This window comes from Hypanus sabinus, chromosome 2 (genome assembly GCF_030144855.1).
Source record: "Hypanus sabinus isolate sHypSab1 chromosome 2, sHypSab1.hap1, whole genome shotgun sequence".
In the NCBI taxonomy this organism is placed as follows: Eukaryota; Metazoa; Chordata; class Chondrichthyes; order Myliobatiformes; family Dasyatidae; genus Hypanus; species Hypanus sabinus.
The window spans coordinates 57,155,963-57,175,904 of NC_082707.1; the positions used below are offsets into that span (position 1 = coordinate 57,155,963).

Here is a 19,942-nt window from a genome sequence, read left to right on the forward strand (position 1 = left end):
TGTTGCTCCTCCAACCTGAGTTTGGCCTCATCATGGCAGTAAAGGAGGCCATATATGAACATATCCGAATGGGAATGTGAAACAGAGTTGAAGTGGGTGGCAACCGGGAGATCGTGTCTGTTGTGGCGGACGGAGTGGAGATGCTTGACGAAGTGGTCCCTCAATCTGTGTCGGGTCTCACCGATGTAGAGGAGGCCACACCGGGAGCACCAGATGCAATAGATGACCCCAACCGACTCACTAGAGAAGTGTTGCCTCGCCTGGAAAGACAGTTTGGGGCCCTGAATGGTTGTAAGAGAGGTGGTGTAGGGACAGGTGTAGCACTTACACCTGCAGGGATAAGTACCAGGTGGGAGATCTGTGGGGAGGGACGTGTGGACCAGGCAGTCGCGGAGGGAATGCGGAAAGCAGAACGGGGCAGAGAGGGAAAGATGTGCTGAGTGGTGGGATCCTGTTGAAGGTGGCGGAAGTTGCGGAGGATAATATGCTGGATCCAGAGGCTGGTGGAGCGGTAGGTGAGGACAAGGGGAACACGGTCCCTGTTGTGGTGACGGGAGGATGGGGAGAGGGCCGAAGTGTGGGAAATGGAGGAGATGCGGGCAAGGGTATCGTTGATGACGGCAGAAAGGAAACCACGATTCTTAAAGAAAGAGGACATTTGAGAAGTGCTGGAATGGAAAGCCTCATCCTGGGAGCAGATGCGGTGGAGATGGAGGTACTGGGAATAGGGAATAGCATTTTTACATTTGGCAGGGTGAGAAGAGGTATAATCAAGGTAGTTATGGGAGTCAGTGGGTTTATAGAAGATGTCAGTGGACAGTCTATCTCCAGAGATATGCATTGTTTAACCTACCAACCTGCACCTCTTTGTCATAAACCCAGGTCACTGGCATTGTGAGGTAGCAACTCTATCAGCTTCCCGACTATGCTGCCCCACTTTCCCCTCCGAGTGCTACAGAATGCTGAAAAACCTTAAAGCACTTGTCATTCAGCACTGCTAATAGCCAGTAGCCTCAATGCCATAAACGTGACATGTAAAGGGACGGAATTGTCCACTGCTCAGAATTTCCCACCTTGAGAAGAGTGAAGAGCTGGAAAGTATGTAAGAAAAGCAAAGCACAATATATACAGCACCTTCAGGACATTTTAAATGGGGTTGCACATTTGTACCCTTCCAGCTGATTCTTACAGTCCAAAATACTGTATGTTACTAGTAGTCCGCATCCTACCTAAATGAGAATTGGGTCACTTCACCACACTTCCCTGCCCAATTTTGCAATTGCTTGAATTCTTGTTCTGTGTAATGTATTCATAATCATTGCTTAATGGTCTCATAAAGTGGAGTTTGACAGAAAGTTTCAGCACCTTCAAAAATAAAAACCCCCAAGTTTGGCAGGACAAAGGAAAATTGCTTTTCTAGGAGGGCACCGGTCACATCTTCTGAGCTCCAGCTGGAAGTTACTTCTTTAAGAGCCGGTGCCTTTGGGTTTCCTTCCTTGGAAGGCTGGTAAATTGGTTAAATTCAGCTTTACAATAAAACTGGTCCACATGTCACTGGCTACCATCAACTCAGCTAATGCTGATCAGAGGGGGTGGAACTGAATTAGAGACATGATAGGAATCTCATCTAGATTTTCTTTCTTTAAGCAAAATCTTGATCCTGCTATGCCCAATTTCTGTTCAGTATACAAGATCTAAGACTGCCACCTGGGGATACTGACATCCAACCACAAACACAGACACAAAGTGAAACCAAGCTTTCTGCCATAACTCTTCCTCTGATCTTCAGGAACTGTGCTGCAGTAGTTTAAAAAAAAAGACTTCAAACTCACTGCCATCTCATTTCCCACTGGTAAAAGATGTTTTCTGGGAAAGGAGTCATTTGGTAATTGCATAATTGCACCAGTTGACTCATACAGACTCCTTGAAAAGTGTCAAATTCTATCAACTTCTACACCTTCACTAGTATCCAAAGGCTGCTTAAGAAGCTGCAAAAATGCCAGGGATTGTATTGTCTTCAATATTAACAGTAGTATCTTGCATTTCATTTAAAAAATACAATTTATTGCAAGATTTTTGAAAGTTAGATTCAGAGAATCTGGTATCACTTATGAGCTGGCCCTACCTGGCCTCTGTTGGAGAGGTTTGTTCACGTAAATAGCCAGAATACATGCATGAAAACCACAGCTGGGCTTGTCAGAATTCACCTGGAGAAAAGCTGGTGGAAAAAATCTGCTCAAAAGAACATTGCAGGTCGACAAACTCAGGCAGTTCACCATGCATAGGAAAATCTGCTCTATTTAAATCCGTCTAAATTATAGAACGGTTTGTTACTTAAAGTGTGTTATTAAGTCTCTTAAGTAGCGAAAAGGAACTAGAAATATCAGGGGGCATTAGCATTTGAGAAAACAGATTCCAGGAAAATAAGTGGAGGGTGGGGGGATATGGGATTGCTTTGAGAACAAATTAATAAGTCAAATCAACTCTTATGTTGTAACAAAACTGGTACGATATAACATTAAATTACATGCATTTTCTGAGGATGTCACATTTTAAGTATAACTTTTTTTTAATACAACACATTTAAAGTGTTCATGGGGTTTAAGCTCAGGAGAATTAATCTCCAAAAATATTTTCATAGGATAGCACTTCCTTCAGCAAGTGCCTTCAGTTCAACACCCTTTATGAAATTACAATTGAAATCCTTTATTCTATGTTCTATTTCTGCATATATCTCCTTAACTTTCAATTGTACACTCCTTTCCACTCAAAAAAAAATCTTATTTCATACAGTCATGTCTTGCATTTGACAATGGGGTTGTTTAATATCTATCCATTCTTATGCAATTGGCCCTCTGCCAATGAATCAACTTCTCTGTTGTTGGCAAACTACTTCTCTCTCTTGCGACAGTTCCAGAACAATCTCCCTACCACATGCCAAAGTATTTTGGCCACATTCAATTAAGCTGCAAGAAAAATTTTCTCGATTTCACCATTCTGATCACTTTCATGAAAACTGCACCGGACTCCAAAGTTCATTTCAGAATCAGCATCATTTGAAAGGTAAAACTCTTTGCAGCCCAGCACAAACTGATCAATGGCCTCCACACACTTGAATGGAAATTGAACCCACTAGCTCTCAGTTATTACAGCTCATGACAAATAGGCAGCTCATGGCAAATTGCACCAGTTGGCACTCCCTAACACCACGGCCGTTTCCCTGCCATATATCAAAGATGTTATCAGGATGATCAGAGCTTGTAAATCACTAACAAAATAGATCTAGAACTTGTGACTTGTAGTCTTCCTTGTTAAGTTGTGGTTCAAATAGAAAGAGATCCAACTTAAAGTAGGAAATCAGGCAACAATTTAAAGTGTTCCCTCTTCTGGGCATATTTTTAAAACTTTATAAACATTTTATTGCTTTGGAAAACTTTCTGCCCTGGGTCCTGACAAGTGATTCTGCTCTTGCTCGCTGACCTCTGTTGGAGTTCTCCAGCTTCACCACCCAGATGATCAGGGAAGGGGAGGGGGAGAGTTACCTGGTCACTGTGTTTCAGGATGCAGTCACACCCAGTAGAGTAACTACTTCAGATTTGGTCTGTGTTCAGAGACAGTAGGGTGTGATTGTGAATGAGGCAGGTAGGGGCACACCCTAGAGGAAGTCCTGCAGAGATTCAGTGTGCCCAACAGGTTTGAGCTTGTTGCTCCCTGTGAGGGCGAGAGTAGGGGCTGTAGGAAGGATGAGCAACCGAACTATGGCTCTATAGTACAGGGAGCCATTCGAGAGACGGGGAGAGAAGAGAAATACTGTTGTAGTTGGGGGGGGGGGGGGAGTATATTCAGAGGGATAGACACAATTCCCTGTTACAGGATCAAGAGTTCTGAAGACTATGCTATCAGCCTGATGCCCAGGTTCAGGACATCTTATCTGACCTGCAGGTGGGAGGGGAAAGATCCAGTTGTCGTGGTTCTTGTGGGTACCAATGGCACAGGAAGAACATGGAAAAGGGTTCTGCTGAGGGAATTTGAACAGATGGCAACTAAATTAAAGTACCAAAAAAGGTAACATTATCTGAGCTATGTGCAAATTGGCACAGGGTGAATAAGATCAGAGAGCTAAATGTGTGGGTCAGAGGTTGCTGTGAAAGAAGTGGGCTTGAAGCTGTGGGACACTGGCACCAGTATAGGGGCAGGAAGAAGCTGGTCTGATGAGATGGGCTCCATCTGAACTATGCTGGGACCAGGATTCAAAGGGAGCACCGTTATGAGAGTAGTGCACCAATGGCTGGAGTTTCTGAGAGTAGGTCGGAAGGCACAGGATTAATTTATCCCAAAGAAGCAGCAGCATTTCAGATGGAGGATGAGACAACCACGCTTGACAAGTTAAGTCAAAGGCAGCATAAAAGCAAGAGAGAAGGCATATAATATAGCAAAAATGTGTGAAGAGCTGGAGGATTGGAATGCTTTTAAAAATCAACAGAAAGTAACAAAGTAATAAGGAGAGAAAAAATGAAATATGAAGGTAAGGTAGTCAAAACAGACAAAAGGATACCAGAAGTTTTTTTTAGAGATATAATGAGTAGAAGACAGGCAAGAATGGATATCAGATTGTCGGAAAATGACGCTGGAGAGATAGTAATGGTGGATAAAGAGCGCAGCAAGTATTTTGCATTAGTCTTCACTATTGAGGATACCAGCAGTATGCCAGAAATTCGAGTGGAGAGAGGCAAAAGACAGGAAATTAGATGTGTGAAAGATGTTGGAGTCCATTAGTAACAATGAGGATTCAGAGTACTTGAAAGGACATAAAATAGGCTAAACTCATCATGGTTTCATAAAGCGGAAATCTTACCTGACAAATCTGTTGAAATTCTTTGAGGAAAAGAACAGGCAGGATAGACAATGGATGAATTTTAGTAGGCCTTTGATGAAGTACCACATACGAGGCTGCTAAACAAGATAAGAGCCAATAGTATTACAGGAAGGATACCTGCATGGATAGTAGATTGGCTGACCGGCAGGAGCCAAAGAGTAGAAATAAAGGGGAGCTTTTCTGATTGGTTGCTGGTGACTGGTGTTTTTCTGCAGGAGCTGGTGTTGGGTCTACTTCTTTACTCGTTATGTTAATTATTTGGATGACAGAATTAATAGGTGTTGTGCCCGAGTTTGCGAATGATATAAAGACAGGTAGAGGGGAAGGTAGTGTTGAGGAAGCAGGGAGTTTGCAGAAAGGTTTGGACAGATTGGGAGAATGGGAAAAGAAGAGGCAAGATGGTAATGGTTTAGGGAAGCTTATGGTCATGCAGGTGGTAGAAGGAATAAAGGAGTAGACTATTTTATAGCAGGGAGCAAATTCAGAAATTGGAGGTACAAAGGGATTATCTTGCAGGTTGGTTCAGTTGCAAGAAAGTACTAGAATGTAAAAGCATGGATATAATGCTGAGAGTTTATAAGGCTTTGATCAGACTGCACTTGGGAGTATTGAGAGCAGTTTTTGCCCCCTTATCTAGAAAGGACTTCCTAGCATTGGAGAGGGTCCAGAGGAGGCTAATGAAAATGAACCTGTAAATGAAAAATGTAGGGGATGTGTTTTGATCACTTTGGGCTTATATTCACTGGGGTTTAGAAGGAGGAAGGAAAACTCATCAAAAGCTATTGAATACTAAAAGGCTCAGACAGAGTATATGTGAAGAGAATGTTTCCAATAGCGGGGAAATCTACGGGGGCAGAGACTCATAATAGAAGGACATCCCTTTAGAATTTCTTTAACCAGAGAGTGGTGAATCTGTGTAAGTCATTGCCACAGATAGCTGTGGAGGCCAAGTCATTGGGTATATTTAAACTGGAGGTTTAACAGTTTCTTTGTTAGTAAAGGAGTCAGAGGGTACAGGGAGGAAGCAGGAGAATGGGGTTGAGAAGGACAGTAAATCAATCCTGATTGAATAGTTGAGGAGTTCCGATGGGCCAAATTGTCCAATTCTGCTCCTATGTGTTATGGTCTTATGATCACGATGGACAAGCCCAATTGGTCCAAGTGCTATGATTAAACTCAGTGCCTTGATGGAGCAGAATTGTGGCACAAAGCTATATTAAGTCACCAGTTGATAAGAACCCACCAGTACTGCACATGTAACCTCAACGTGCCCCAGAAATACAATTTCTAGGGAAAAGTTCTGACATCCAGCTTAGACATTCAACAGTTTTAGGACTGCAGGACCTCTGAATCCATTTCTCTCTTCCCAGGTGCTGACAGACCTGGTAAGTGTTTACAGCATTTTCTGTAAATCCATTAAGACACAAAACTGATATTGATCAAATTATGCTTATACAGACTTTTAATTAATATCTTTGTGACAAATTTTTGACATTAAAATTATACATGATCATACTACTTGAACATTTATTATTTTCTAATAAGTTTTTTCATTTGTAATTCACTCAAAGATTCTTCCTCAATTCATCCTTAAACTAGTCCCACAAGACTTGGAATAACTTACTTTTTCAACATGCCTTTCCATGTCACTCAAATACTTAATCGTGTTGCTAGACCCACATGAACCAAACAAGACTTCTGCAGATCTGGTAGGCTACTTCATTTTTTCTCTCATTTTCCATCCATGGAATAAATTATTTCATGCATCCAGCCTCTGCCTTTTCCTTGTTGCATTGGATGATATATTTTGACGGAAATACACTATATTATGTCACTCCAAAGAATTTTCTGTAGAAAGATTATCCCAGTTCCCAGAGGAAACGTTGGTATGAAAATTTGATCCATCATGCCTAATGACTTTGGGTAGTATGAAAAGAAATTTATTCGGAAACCTGTTGTTAAACTCATAGTGCTTGTGTGTTACAATTTCATTCAGTCTCCAGATATAAATTTTTGTACAGGGGCATCAAAAGTGCACAATTCATTTCTGCTTCTGTGGCTCATAAATAGAACAGTGTCTGAGGGAAAAGTAGGCCTTATGTTGAAACCATAAGTGAGACTAGCTCTGCCTGGTAACCTTAAAGCCAAAAACAAAGCTGAAAATGTGGGCAATTGGTAGTACTGCAAACAGACATTTTGGCAGCTGCTTATTTAGAGGTAGAGGGATCAAGTAGATTAAGAGATAGAGAGACAGCGTTAGAATGAATGGAGAACTTGAGACTTTGGTGAGAAGAGATGACGGCTAAGCTAAGTTTCTTTCTTTGTCTATTTGTGCCAAGTAGGACTGGATCCAGTGTCCAGTGTTTCGTGTCAAATGCAAGAGATCCAGGAGACCTATAGCCTCCTTGATAACTACATCTGCATGAAGTGTATGCATCTGCAACTCCTTAAAATAAGACCTTAAGACACAGAAGGAGAACCAGGCCACTCGGCCTATTGAGTACGTTCCACCACTTTTTCATGGCTGAGCTATTATACCTCTCAACCCAATTTTGCTGCCTTCTCCCTCTAAACTGTGATGCCCTGACTAGTCAAGAATCTATCAAATTCCGCTTTAAGTATACGCAATGATTTGGCCTCCATAGCCATCCTTGGCAATGAATTCCACAGATTCACTACCCTCTGGCTAAAGAAATTCCTCATGTCTGTTCTAGATGAACAACCCTTTATTCTGAGGCTGTGCCCTCTTATTGGTCCTATACACTATACAGCAAACATCCTCTCTCTATCCAGGCTTTCAATATTCAAAAAGTTTCAATGAGATATCCCTTCATTCTTCTAAACTGGAGTGAGTACAGGCCCAGAGCGATCAAATGCTCCTCATATGTTAACTCTTTCATTTCCATGAACCTCCTCTGGCATCTCTCAAATGCAAGAATATCTTTTTTCGATAAGGGGCCCAAAATTGCTCACAATACTCCTTGCAGTCTGACCAATGCCTTATAAAGCTTCAGCATCACATCCTTGCTCTTATATTCTAGTCCTCTCAAAACAAATGCTAACATTGCATTTGGCTTCCTTACCACCAACTCAACCTATTAACCTGTAGGGAACACTGCACAGGGACTCCCAAGTCCTCTAATTTTTGTATTTTCTCCCCATTTAGAAAATGTCTATGCCTTTAATTTTTCCATCAATATGCACGACCATACACTTCCCTACATTATATTCCATCCGCCACTTCTTTGCCTATTCTCTCAATCTGTCCAAGTTCTGCAGATTCCCTGCTTCCTCAACCCTCCACCTAGGTGCCCCTCCACCTATCTTTGTATCATCTGTAAACTTGGCCAGAAAGCTATCAATTCCATCACCCAAATTGTTGACATATGTGAAAAGAAGCAATCCCAATACTGACCCCTGCAGGACACCACTAGACACCGGCAGCCAATCAGATTTTAATCCCAGTCCTTGCCTCCTGCCAGTCAGCCAAACTTATATCCATGCTAACACAAGTGAATCTGCAGATGCTGGAAATAAATTTAAAAAAAACACGAAACGCTGGCAGAACTCAGCAGACCAGACAGCATCTATGGGAGGAGGTAATAACACTGAAACCCTTCATCAGGAGTGAAGTAACATGGGATGGTCAAGGGGGGATAAGAGGTGGGGGGAGGGATAAAGTAGAGAGCTGGGAAGTGATAGGCTGGAGGGAAATGGGCTAGGGGGAAGGTGGAGAATTATGGGAAATAAAAGAGAAAGAAAGGTAGGGCTGGGGTGAGAGATTATAGTGAGGGGGGAAAAAAGAGAAAGAGAACCAGACTAAAATATTAGATAGGGATGGGGGTAAGGGTGGGGGGCAGGATTATCAACGGAGGTCAGTGAGTTGGATGTTCATGCCGGCAGGAAGGAGGCTACCTAGGCGGGAGATAAGGTATTGCTCCATCGACCTGCGTGTGGCCTCATCTTGATGGTAGAGGAGGCCATGGACAGACATATCGGAGTGGGAGTGGTCTGTGGAATTGAAGTGTGTGGCCACAGGGAAATCCCGCCACTGCTGGATGTTGGGCGATGTGTACCGATGTTGGGCGAAATGGTCTCCCAGTCTGCAGCTGGTCTCCCCAATGTATAAATGGCCACATCGGGAGCACCGGATACAGTATATCACCCCAGTTGACTCGCAGGTGAAGTGGTGCCTCACCTGAAAGGACTGTCTGGGGCCGAGGATGGTGGTGAGGGAAGAAGTGTGGGGGCAGGTGTAGCACTTCTTCCGTTTGCAGGTATAAGTGTCTGGAGGGAGGTCGGTGGGGAGGGATGGAGGGGATGAACGGACAAGGGAGTCGCATAGGGAGCGATCCCTGCGGAAAGCTGAGAGTGGGGGGGAGGGGAAGATGTCTCTGGTGGTGGGATCACGAAGGAGGTGGCGGAAGTTACGGAGGATTATACGTTGGATCTGTAGGCTGGTAGGGTGATAGGTGAGGACCAGGGGGACTCTATCCCTGGTGGACTGGCAGGGGGATGGGGTGAGGGCAGAGGTGCGTGAAATACGAGAGATGCGATGGAGGGCAGAGTTGATAGTGGACGAAGGGAAACCCCTTTCTTTTAAAAAGGAAGACATCTCCTTTGTCCTAGAATGAAAGGCCCCATCCTGAGAGCAGATGCGGTGGAGGCGGAGGAATTGAGAGAAAGGGATAGCATTTTTGCAGGAGCCAGGGTGGGAGGAGGAATAGTCTAGGTAGCCGTGGGAGTTAGTAGGTTTGTAGTAGACGTCGGTGGATAGGGTGTCTCCAGAGATAGAAACAGAAAGATCTAGAAAGGGGAGGGAGGTGTCGGAAATAGACCAGGTGAATTTGAGGGCGGGGTGAAAGTTGGAGGCGAAGTTAATGAAGTCGACGAGCTCAGCATGCGTGCAGGAAGCAGCACCGATGCAGTCGTTGATACAACGCAAGAAAATAACATGAACATCCAACTCACTGACTTCCGTTGATACCCCTGTCCCCCACCCTTACCCCCATCCCTATCTATTATGTTAGTCTGGTTCTCTTTCTCTCTCTTTTCCCCCCTCACTATAATCTCTCCTCCCAGCCCTACCTTTCTTTCTCTTTTATTTCCCATAATTCTCCACCTTCACCCAGCCCATTTCCCTCCAGCCTCCCACTTCCCAGCTCTCTACTTTATCCCTCCTTCCACTTCTTATCCCCCCTCAGCCATTCCATGTTACTTCACTCCTGATGAAGGGTTTCAGCCTGAAACGTCGTTATTACCTCCTACCATAGATGCTGTCTGGTCTGCTGAGTTCTGCCAGCATTTCATGTTTTTTTATATCCATGCTAGTATCTTTCCTGTCATACTATGGCCTCTTATCCTGTTATGTAGACTAATGTGCTGCACCCTTGTCAAAAGCCTTCTGAAGATCCACCGATTCTCCTTTGTCTATCTGCCTCAAAAAATTCCAACAGATTTGTCAGGCAAGGTTTCCCCTTAAGGAAACCATGCTGACTTTGGTCTACTTTATCATGAGCCTCCAAGAACCCTGAAGCTCATCCTTAATACTGGACTTCAACATCTTCCAAACCATTGAGGACAGGCCTATAATTTCCTGTCTTTTGCCTCCCTCCCTTCTTAAAGAGTGGCATGGCATATGTCATTTTCCAGTCCTCCAGAACCATGCCGGAATCTAGTGAATCTTAAAAGATCATTACCAATGCCTCCACAATCTCTTTCAGAACCCTGGGGTGTAGTCCATCAGTCCAACTGACCTACCTAGCTTTCAGCTTCTGAATATCTTCTCTTTAGTAATAGCAACTACTCCTACTTCTGCCCCCCACCCCCCGATAGTCCTAAATTTCTGGCATATTACTAGTGCCTTCCACAGTGAAAATGCAAAATTCTTAATTTCATCCACCAGTTCATTTTCCCACATTACAACCTCATGAGTGTCATTTTCCAGCAATTCAATATCCACTCTCGCTCATCTTTTACTCTTTAGTTGAAAAGTCCATATTATATTATTGGCTAGCTTACCTTCATTTTTCATCTTTTCTCTCCTTATGGATTTTTTTTAAGTTGCTTTCTGTTAGTTTTTGAAAGCTTCCCAATCCTCTCACTTCCCACTAGGTTTTACTGTATTATATTCCCTCTGTTTTGCTTTTACACTGCCTCTGACTTCCCTTGTCAGCTCCTGTTGCCTCATCTTCCTATAATGCCTGGTGGGATCAGAAGAAGATTCTAGAGAGAGCAGGGTGGAGAGAGGTTTGTGATGGACAGTAGTCTAGATTGGGGGAGCGGCGAGCAGGACACAAGGGAAGAGCCAATACTGCTGAGTGAGAGCCAGTTTGTTCGAGATGGACTTCAAGGGAAGTTTGGGACGTGGTGTGTGCTTTCACACAGACTGTGGGTTCAGCACGAGTAAAGAAAGATCCAGTATGAGCTCTGACGTTACATGAACTTTGGACTAGTTTAACTGTAAAGGACCTTCTTCTTTTCTTTACTTTCTCCTTTTAACTGTTTGATAAAGCTAAAATCAGTAAATATACTTTCTTTATAATTTTATATGATGTACGATCTATTATTTCTTGCTGACCAATGATTGTGTATGGATAGTATATACACAGCATTCACTCAAACCGAGGTTCCTTTAATCAGAACATCACAACGTTCCTGTCTGGTCGAAACGTAAATCGTACCGACCCTAGGCATATCTTGTTTATCAAAGTTGCCCTTCTCACTGCTGAGTCACATGGCTGTTGGCAGAGTTAGCTAACGAGCCAAGTTTGTACACAAGCCCCAATGAGAGGGTTACACTCCCTTTAGAATATGTCTTCAACTTTGGGAAGTGACTCTCCTGTGCTCTCTGGATTGCTCCCAGAAATTCCAGCCATTGCTGTTCCGCCATCATCCCTGATGATGCTCCCTTCCAATCTGCCTTGCCAGCTCCTCTCTCGTGCATCTGTAATTCCCTTTTCTCCACAGTAATACTGATACATCTGACTTTATTCTTCTTCCAGACTGAATTCTATCATATAATGATTACTGACATCTGAAGCTTCCTTTACCTTAAGCTTGCTAATCAAATCTGGTTCATGTACAATACCCAGTTGCCCTTCCTCTAGCAAGATCAACCACAAGCTGCTCTAAAAAGCTAACTCATAGGAATTTCACAAAATCCCTCTCAGGATCCCGCACCAACATGGTTTTCCCAATCCACCTGCATATTGAAATTCCCCATGACTACTGTAACATTTCCCTTATTGCACACATTTTCTGAATCCCACATCCTAGCTACTGTTAAGAAGCCTGTGTATAACTCCAGTCGGGGACTTTTTACTCTTCCTGTTTCTTAACTCTACCCGCAAGGATTCTACATCTTCCGATCCTATGTCACCTCTTTCTAAGGATTTGATTTCATTGTTTACCAACAGAGCCACTCCACATCCTCTGCCTGCCTGCCCTTTTGATACAACGTGCATCCTTGGGTGTTAAACTCCCAACTATGATCTTTGTTTAGTCATGACTCAGTGATGCCCGCAACATCATACCTGCCAATCTCTAACTGTGCTACAAGATCATCTATCTCATTCTGCGTACTGCATGCATTCAGATACATCACTTTCAGTCCTGTATTCATCACCCTTTTTGATTTTGCCCCCACATTACACTTAAGCTCATCCCACTAACTGCAATTTTTCCCTATCATCTTGCCTGTGCTTCCTCAGTCTCACTAGACAATGCATCAACTTGTATACCAATTGCTCCATCACCAGCCCTATCTCTCTGGTTCCCATCCCCCTGCCAAATTAGTTTAAACCCTCCCCAACAGCTCCAGCAAACCCTCTTCCAGACTTTGTAAAGAAACTGGAGCTGCAGTTGGATTTACACACAGGAGAATTAGGAGGCACTAGGTAAGAGCTACAGGGAGGTCGTTGTTACCAAGTTGCAGGATGCAGGCTGACAGTTGCTTTGTGACTGTCAGGGGAATGAAAGGGAATCGTGCAGAGTACCCCTGCGGCTGTTCCCCTCAATAACAAGAATACTACCTTAAATACTTCTGGGGGACCAGGGGGAAATTGCAGCGACCAGCTTTCTGGCACTGAATCTGTCTCTGTAGCTCAGAAAATAAGGGGAGAGAAGAGGACTGCAGTGCCAATAGGTGATACAATAGTTAGAGGAGCAAGCAGGAGATTCTCTGGACATGAAGGAGACACCCAGATGGTATGTTGCCTCCTGGGTACCAGGGTCAGGGAGGGGTGTCTCAGATCAGGTCCACAGCATTCTAAATGGGGAGAGTGGGCAGCAAGAAATTGTGGTACATCTAGGTTCTAATGACATAGGTAGCAAAAGAGATGAGCTCCCGAAAAGGGAATATAGGGAGGAAGCTGAAAAGTAGGACCTCCAGGGTGGTAACCTCCAGATGCTGCCTGCCCCACGTGCCAGTGCGGGTAAGATGAATGTGTGGTTGAAGAATTGGTGCAGGGGTATGGTTGCAGATTTCTCGATCAATGGATCTCTTCTGGGGAAGGTATTAGCTGTACAAAAGGGACAGGTTACGCTTGAACCCAATGTGTTATCTACTGATTCTGTGTGGGTGGAAGTCAGGATGAGGAAGGGAGCAATCACTGTATTGGGAATATTCTGTAGACCTCAGCCTCCCAGCTACCCGTCCAAGAGCAACATAGAGGCTGAGGAACAGATCAGGGGCAGGTTTTGGAAATCTGTAAAAATAACAGTGGTTGTTGGCATGGGTGACTTCAACTTTCCTAATATTGAACAGAACCACCTTAGTGCAAAATGGGGCAGAATTGTTAAGCGTGTCCAGGAAGGATTCCTGGCAAAATATGTTAACAAGCCATCTAGAAGAAGGGCATTCTAGATCTGATGCTCGGCCACTAAACAGGTCAAATATCAGATTTGTTGGTAGGTGAGCATATCAGAGATGGAGACAGTAACAATGACAGAATCAGGTTTAATATCACCGGCATGTTGTGAAATTTGTTATTCCACAGCAGCAATACTTTACAACACAAGGTAATAAAAAATACAAATTACAATAAGCCTATATATAAATAATACATTAAATAAGTAGGCAGGAAAAGAATGGCAGAGTAAAGGAACCATTGTTGATAAGTGATGCGGAACATCTAGTCAAGAGGAATAAAGATGCCATAGTGTAGAGGGTGGGACTGATCAGGGGTACAGGAAACACATGCCTGGAGCCAGAGAAGGAAAGGACGGTCCATAATGAATCCTTTGCTTTAGTATTCACCAGGGAGAGGGACCTTGACATTTATGAGAATATTGTAAAACAGGTTGATAAGCTGGAGCATGTCAACATTAAGAAAGAAGATATGGCTGAACTTGCGCAAAAAGCATGAGGATAGATAAATCCCCAGTGCTGGACAGCATCTACCCTAGGCTACCACAGGAAGCAAGAGCAGAGATTGCTGCACCTTTGACCAAGATCTTTGTGTCCTCACTGGCCACAGAGTAGTACCAGAGATCGGAGAGTGGTAAATATTATTGCTTTGTTCAAGAAAGGGAGTAGGGATAACCCTGGGAGTTTATTATAGACCAGGGAGTTCTAATTCAGTGGTGGGCAAATTTTTGGAGAAGATTCTCAGAGACAGGATTTACAAGTATTTGGAGAAGCATAGCCCAATTAGAGAAAGTCAGCATGGCTTTGTGAGAGGCAGGCCACATCTCACAAGCCAGAATGGATTCTCTGATAAAAACACAAAATGCTGGCAGAACTCAGCAGGCCAGACAGCATCTCTGGGAGGAGGTAGTGACAACACTTCGGGCCAAAACCCTTCATTAGGAGTGGCCTGAAACATTGTCAGAACCTCCTCCCATAGATGCTGTCTGGCCTGCTGAGTTCTGCCAGCATTTTGTGTTTTTATTTATTTCCAGCATCTGCAGATTCACTTGTGTTGCTCTGATGACATGACAAAACACATTGATGAAGATAGAGCAATAAATGTGGTGTAAATGGATTTTAGTAAGGTGTTTGATAAGGATCCCCATGGTAAACTGCTTCAGAAACTCAGAAGACATGTGATTCAGGGAAACCTGGCTGTGCAGATACAGAATTGGCTTGCTGATAGATGGCAGGGTTGATTGTAGATGGAACATATTCTGCCAGGCGGTCAGTGACCAACAGTGTTCCACAGGGATCTTTTCTGGTATTCCTTTTCTTTGTTATTTTTATAAATGACTTGGATGAGGAAGTGGAACGGTGGATTAGTAAGTTTGCAAATGACATCAAGGTTATTGGAATTGTGGATCAATAACCTTTTATCAGAATTAAAAAAGAAGTGAGGAAACAAGCAATGGAAAGGAGATGACTAAGGTGGAAAGGACAAAGGGAATGTCTTGATGAAGAGCAAGATCATCAGGGTGTTACAACTGGAGTCGCTGGTGAACTCTTCATTGTTTTCTTCCTCTTGTGACGGTATTGGGTTCACCATCCGCAAAGCCTTAAACTCAAAAGAAGAGTTTAAGCACAATCAATGTAGTTATCTATGAGTTTCGTCAGTATAGGGAGGTTATACTGTGTCCACCTACTCTTGAGGGACTAGCTTACTTCTCGCTCCAGTCTTGGTGGCGAGGTCGAGCTGCCATTACCAACAATTTGAGTGTTGAGCCCTTCCTCCCAGGAGGAGATGGTTCTAATTCTTTAAGTAGTTTAAACACAGTTTATTTTTTTAATGATACACATTTAGATTCAGACAAATAGTTCTTAATGTTGTTGACATTCACAGAGGATTTCTGACATGTAAAAGATTTCTGAATATAAATGATTTACAAACTACAAAGCATTCCCAAACACAGATACAATTCTTAAAAACTAAAAGAACTTATCAATCAGTTGTCTATCGCAGAAAATAATGGCAGAGGAATGAATTCTACTTCTTCTTCCTGTCACCCCCATCTTTCTGACAATCTCCTTGTCATTTCTAACAATCCCCAATGCCTTCTAATATTTATAAGATACAGGAGCAGAATTAGACCATCTGGCCCATCAAGTCTGCTCTGCCATTTCTTCATGGCTGATCAATTCTTCCTCTCAGCCTCAATGTCCTGCCTTATCCCTGTATCCCTCTATGCCCTAAACAATCAATAATCTATCAACCTCCACCTTAAATATACATAAAGGCTTGGGCTCCACAGCTGCCTGTGGTAAATAATTCACAGATTCACCATTCTCTGGCTAAAGATATTCCTCTTCATCTCTGTTCCAAAAGGGCACTCCCTTTTTCTGAGGCTGTGTCTTTTGGTCTTAGACTCTCTCACCATATGAAACATCCTCTCCACATCCACTCTATCAAGGCCTTTCACAATTCGATTAGGTTTCAATTAGGTCACCCTTTATTCTTCTAAATTCCAGTGGATACAGGCCCAGAGCCATCAAATGCTTTTCATATGGCAAGCTGTTCAATCTTGAAATGATTTTCATGAACCCCTTTGAACCCTCTCAGTGTCAGCAGATGGTTTCTATGAGGCCCAAAACTTCTCAAAATACTCCAAGCGAAGCCTCACCAGTGCTTTATAAAGTCTCAACATTATATCCTTGCTTTTACATTCTAGTCCTCTTGAAATGAATGCTAACATCACATTTGCCTTCCTCACCACAGATTCAACCTGCAAACTAATCATCTGGGAACCCTGCACAAGGATCTCAACTTCCTTTTCACCACAGTTTTTTGTATATTCTCTCCATTTTGAAAATAGCCAACCCTTTTACTTCTTCTACCAAAGTGCATGACCATACACTTCCCAACACTGTATTCCATCTGCTGTTTCTTTGCCCATTCTCCCAATCTGTCTAAGTCATTGACATTGACAAAGAAGCAATCCCAACATAGACCACTGTGAAACACCACCTGTCACCAGGAGCCAGCCAGAAAAGGCTCCCTTTTTTTCTCACTCTTTGCCTCCTGCCAATCAGCCACTGCTTTATCCACGTAGAATCTTTCCTGTAATACCATGGTCTCTTAACTTGTTAAGCAGCCTCATGTGTGGCACCTTGTCAAAGGCCTTCTGAAAAATCAAATACATAGCATCAACTGATACTTCTTTGTCTAGCTTGCTTGTTATTTCTTCAAAAGAATACCAACTGATTTGTCAGGCTAGATTTTCCCTTGAGGAAACCATGCTGACTTCAGCCTATTTTATCATGTGCATCCAAGTAACTCGAAACCACATCCTTAACTTCTTCCCTCCCAGCCACTGAGATCAGACTAACTGGCCTATTTCTTTCCTTCTGGCTCTCTCCTTTCTTAAAGAGTGAAGTATTATTTGCAATTTTCCAGTCTTCTGGAACATCCTAGTGGTTCATGAAAGATCATTACTAATGCCTCCATAATCTCTCAGCCACCTCTTTCAAAACAATGGGGTGTACACCATCTCGATCAGGTAATCTACCAAACTTCAGACCTTTCAGTTTCTCAAGAATCTTCTCCCTCGTAATGGTAACTTCACACCCTTCTGGCCCCTGACAATCTTGAACTTCTGCTTTACTGCTGGTGTCTTCCACAGTGAAGAATGATGCAAAATACTTATTCAGTTCATCCACCATTTCCTTTATACTACTTTACTACGAGTTGACATCATTTGCATTTGATGTTTATCAGATACCTTTGCTGTGACAAAGTAATTCGCAGGTGGTCTAAAAATTCACCTAAAATTAATGGTGAGAGGTCTGATTCTCCGAGTACACAAATATTCCAACTGTTGAGCAATCATACCGGTGACCATGCTTAATGTGTTTAGTGACTAAATAAACCCAGTCAGGAACCTTCCTCAATCTCTATTACAATGAAGCAGCCAATTTAGCATTAATTGCTTGGTCCAATGCAGGCCAGTTGACATAACCCCATTGTCTTATACTCTAGTCTGCATCAGCTAAACATCTCCCGGTTACTTCGCTTTGCAAACCACATCTCTTAGCAGCCAGCACCCCGCCCACCCCCACTGCGCTCTGTAGCACTGCTTACAAAGCTGTCTTTTAACTGCAAGCTGATTCTTGTTCGCAATTTACCTTAAGAGGTAAATATTTGTCCTAGGTTACAACAAAAAGCTGAACAAGGGATATTTTCTAGAAGTTTAACTTTGTCACAGACCCCTGAAAGTGAACATTCATCACACTCTTACTGATAGCTAACATAACACACAATAGCTTAATAGAAGAACACGGGTCCAGCTTCTGTAACATGGTATAGAGCAAAAGTGAGGAAGGGACCTTTCGCAATATTAGCTGCAAACAGGCAGGATCAATGTCGGATGGTAAACATTCTATGAACATGCTGGTTTCCAGTACTGCATGTATTTTAACTTTAAAAGGCCAACACCAAAATGGTCAATTAATTGCTGGATAGTGGGAATGAAATGAAGAGAAAAGCACCACATGGCCCATAAAACTTCTTCAAAAGGGACACTGCTGAAAAATGGGGATTTATGGCAGGCAGTCTCCTTGGCTTTTACTGCTCAGAATTTCTCTCATGGGTTTCTTTTATGAAAGATTTCATGAGCAGCAATTAGATAAATGAACAGGTAATTAGCTTAGAAGGATAAAAGTGAAGGAATGATTTGGTAACTAGGTAAAGTTTTACCTGAGGACACTGCTTTGTTATCATTTGCAGAAGTTGTAGAAGATGGTGCTGTTCAGGAGGCTCCAGCTGTGGCATGAGTTGCACCAACTCCGCTACGTGGCAGTTAATGGGTCCCGGCTGCTTCTCATAGACTGACGGTAAAACCCGCAGCAACAAAGAATTCCCTGTGAGAGCAGCAAGGTAAGAACGTCAAGCATTTTGATTCAAATGTGGATGATCATCTGGAAACCATTCCTCCGAGTGCTTAAAGGAATCCATTAAAAAATAAACAATAGATGATACCACAAAAATGGCATACAATGCCACATGAATATTTAATGAAAAATGGCAACAGTAAATTTCATTTTCCCTTTACTGAAGATAGGTATTTGAAAATGCTCAATGGTGTAGGAATAATTTATAGTGCAATAGGTGACCTTCAAGTTACTGCAACCTACGTACCATTCACAAATTTAAACTGCAGCATAAGGAAATTATTAGTGAACTGAACTGTGGGGGTTGCTGTATAACTACTTAACCCTTCATGATATGCATTTTGAATACTATTCTATGTTCAGTGCAAGGAAGCTTTAAAACATGTTGACTATTTGAGAGAATTTTATATGATTTAAGCAGTCAGTTTTAAATATAGGAATGATATTGAAGGCAATTATGTCAATTGATCAAAATATTACAAACCTATATCAATACAAATTTAGCATACATTCAAATAAACTTCCTATTTTACTTTCCTCCTTTTCTTCAAACAAGCTCCAAAGTTTCCTTTGAATGTATTTCATTTTCTATTCTCTTCTCCTATGTTCCGAATAATGGTCGCAGAGAAACTTGTAAAACTGAGAGACATTTCCCTACATGAGAGTAGTAAAGGCTGGTGTTGAACTCAGATCAAACACAAATTATTCCATACAAACTTTTTCTGGAAAGAAAACAAGTAGTCTCTTGTCATAATATCTAGGATCAAACAATCACCTCTCAGGTATTGATCTGAAGATAGTCCACATACCCCGGGATGTTACCCCTTACACTGGGAAAATTTTGTAATCTCCACTCAATATTTTTGATGTGACATCAGGGAATCAGGCCTCCCAGTGTGATAGATGCTATCAATTCAGTCCAAACAGTCCAAAAAAAAAGTACAAAATGCTAGTCAAAATAGACTGTTCATATGCAGTTTTAGATAATATATATTGTTTTATATTATCCAAGACAAAATGTATCCACAAAAATCATGAAGCATATTTAAGCCATTTTTCTTCATTAAACCTTTTAAAACAAGCTTAGAGTCTTACCTAACAACTTTCATATGGCAAAATGTAAAATAAAACTAATGAAATGCAGAAATAAATGCCTCTGCATTCTTGCACAGCCCTTTGGGACCTGGCCTTCTCTGGCTTCTTAACACTCCTCACTTATTGCTACCACTTCAGATGAAAAAAAAAACACATTCCCCAGTGGTGGATCA

The 19,942-nt window shown here is 42.5% G+C and overlaps 1 protein-coding gene across 8 annotated transcripts in view; it reads right to left on the reverse strand.

The window, feature by feature from the left end:
* veph1 (ventricular zone expressed PH domain-containing 1) overlaps window positions 1–19,942 on the reverse strand; it is a 238,005-nt gene that overhangs the window by 161,118 nt on the left and 56,945 nt on the right. For all 8 annotated transcript variants that reach the window (XR_009507288.1, XM_059946577.1, XM_059946567.1 and 5 more), the window contains exon 5: window positions 18,481–18,644. Coding sequence is in view for 7 of the 8 variants with exons in the window: in XM_059946577.1 (XP_059802560.1) it covers window positions 18,481–18,644 (164 nt within the window). In the remaining variant the exon portion in view is untranslated. The remainder of the gene's footprint in view (window positions 1–18,480; window positions 18,645–19,942) is intronic.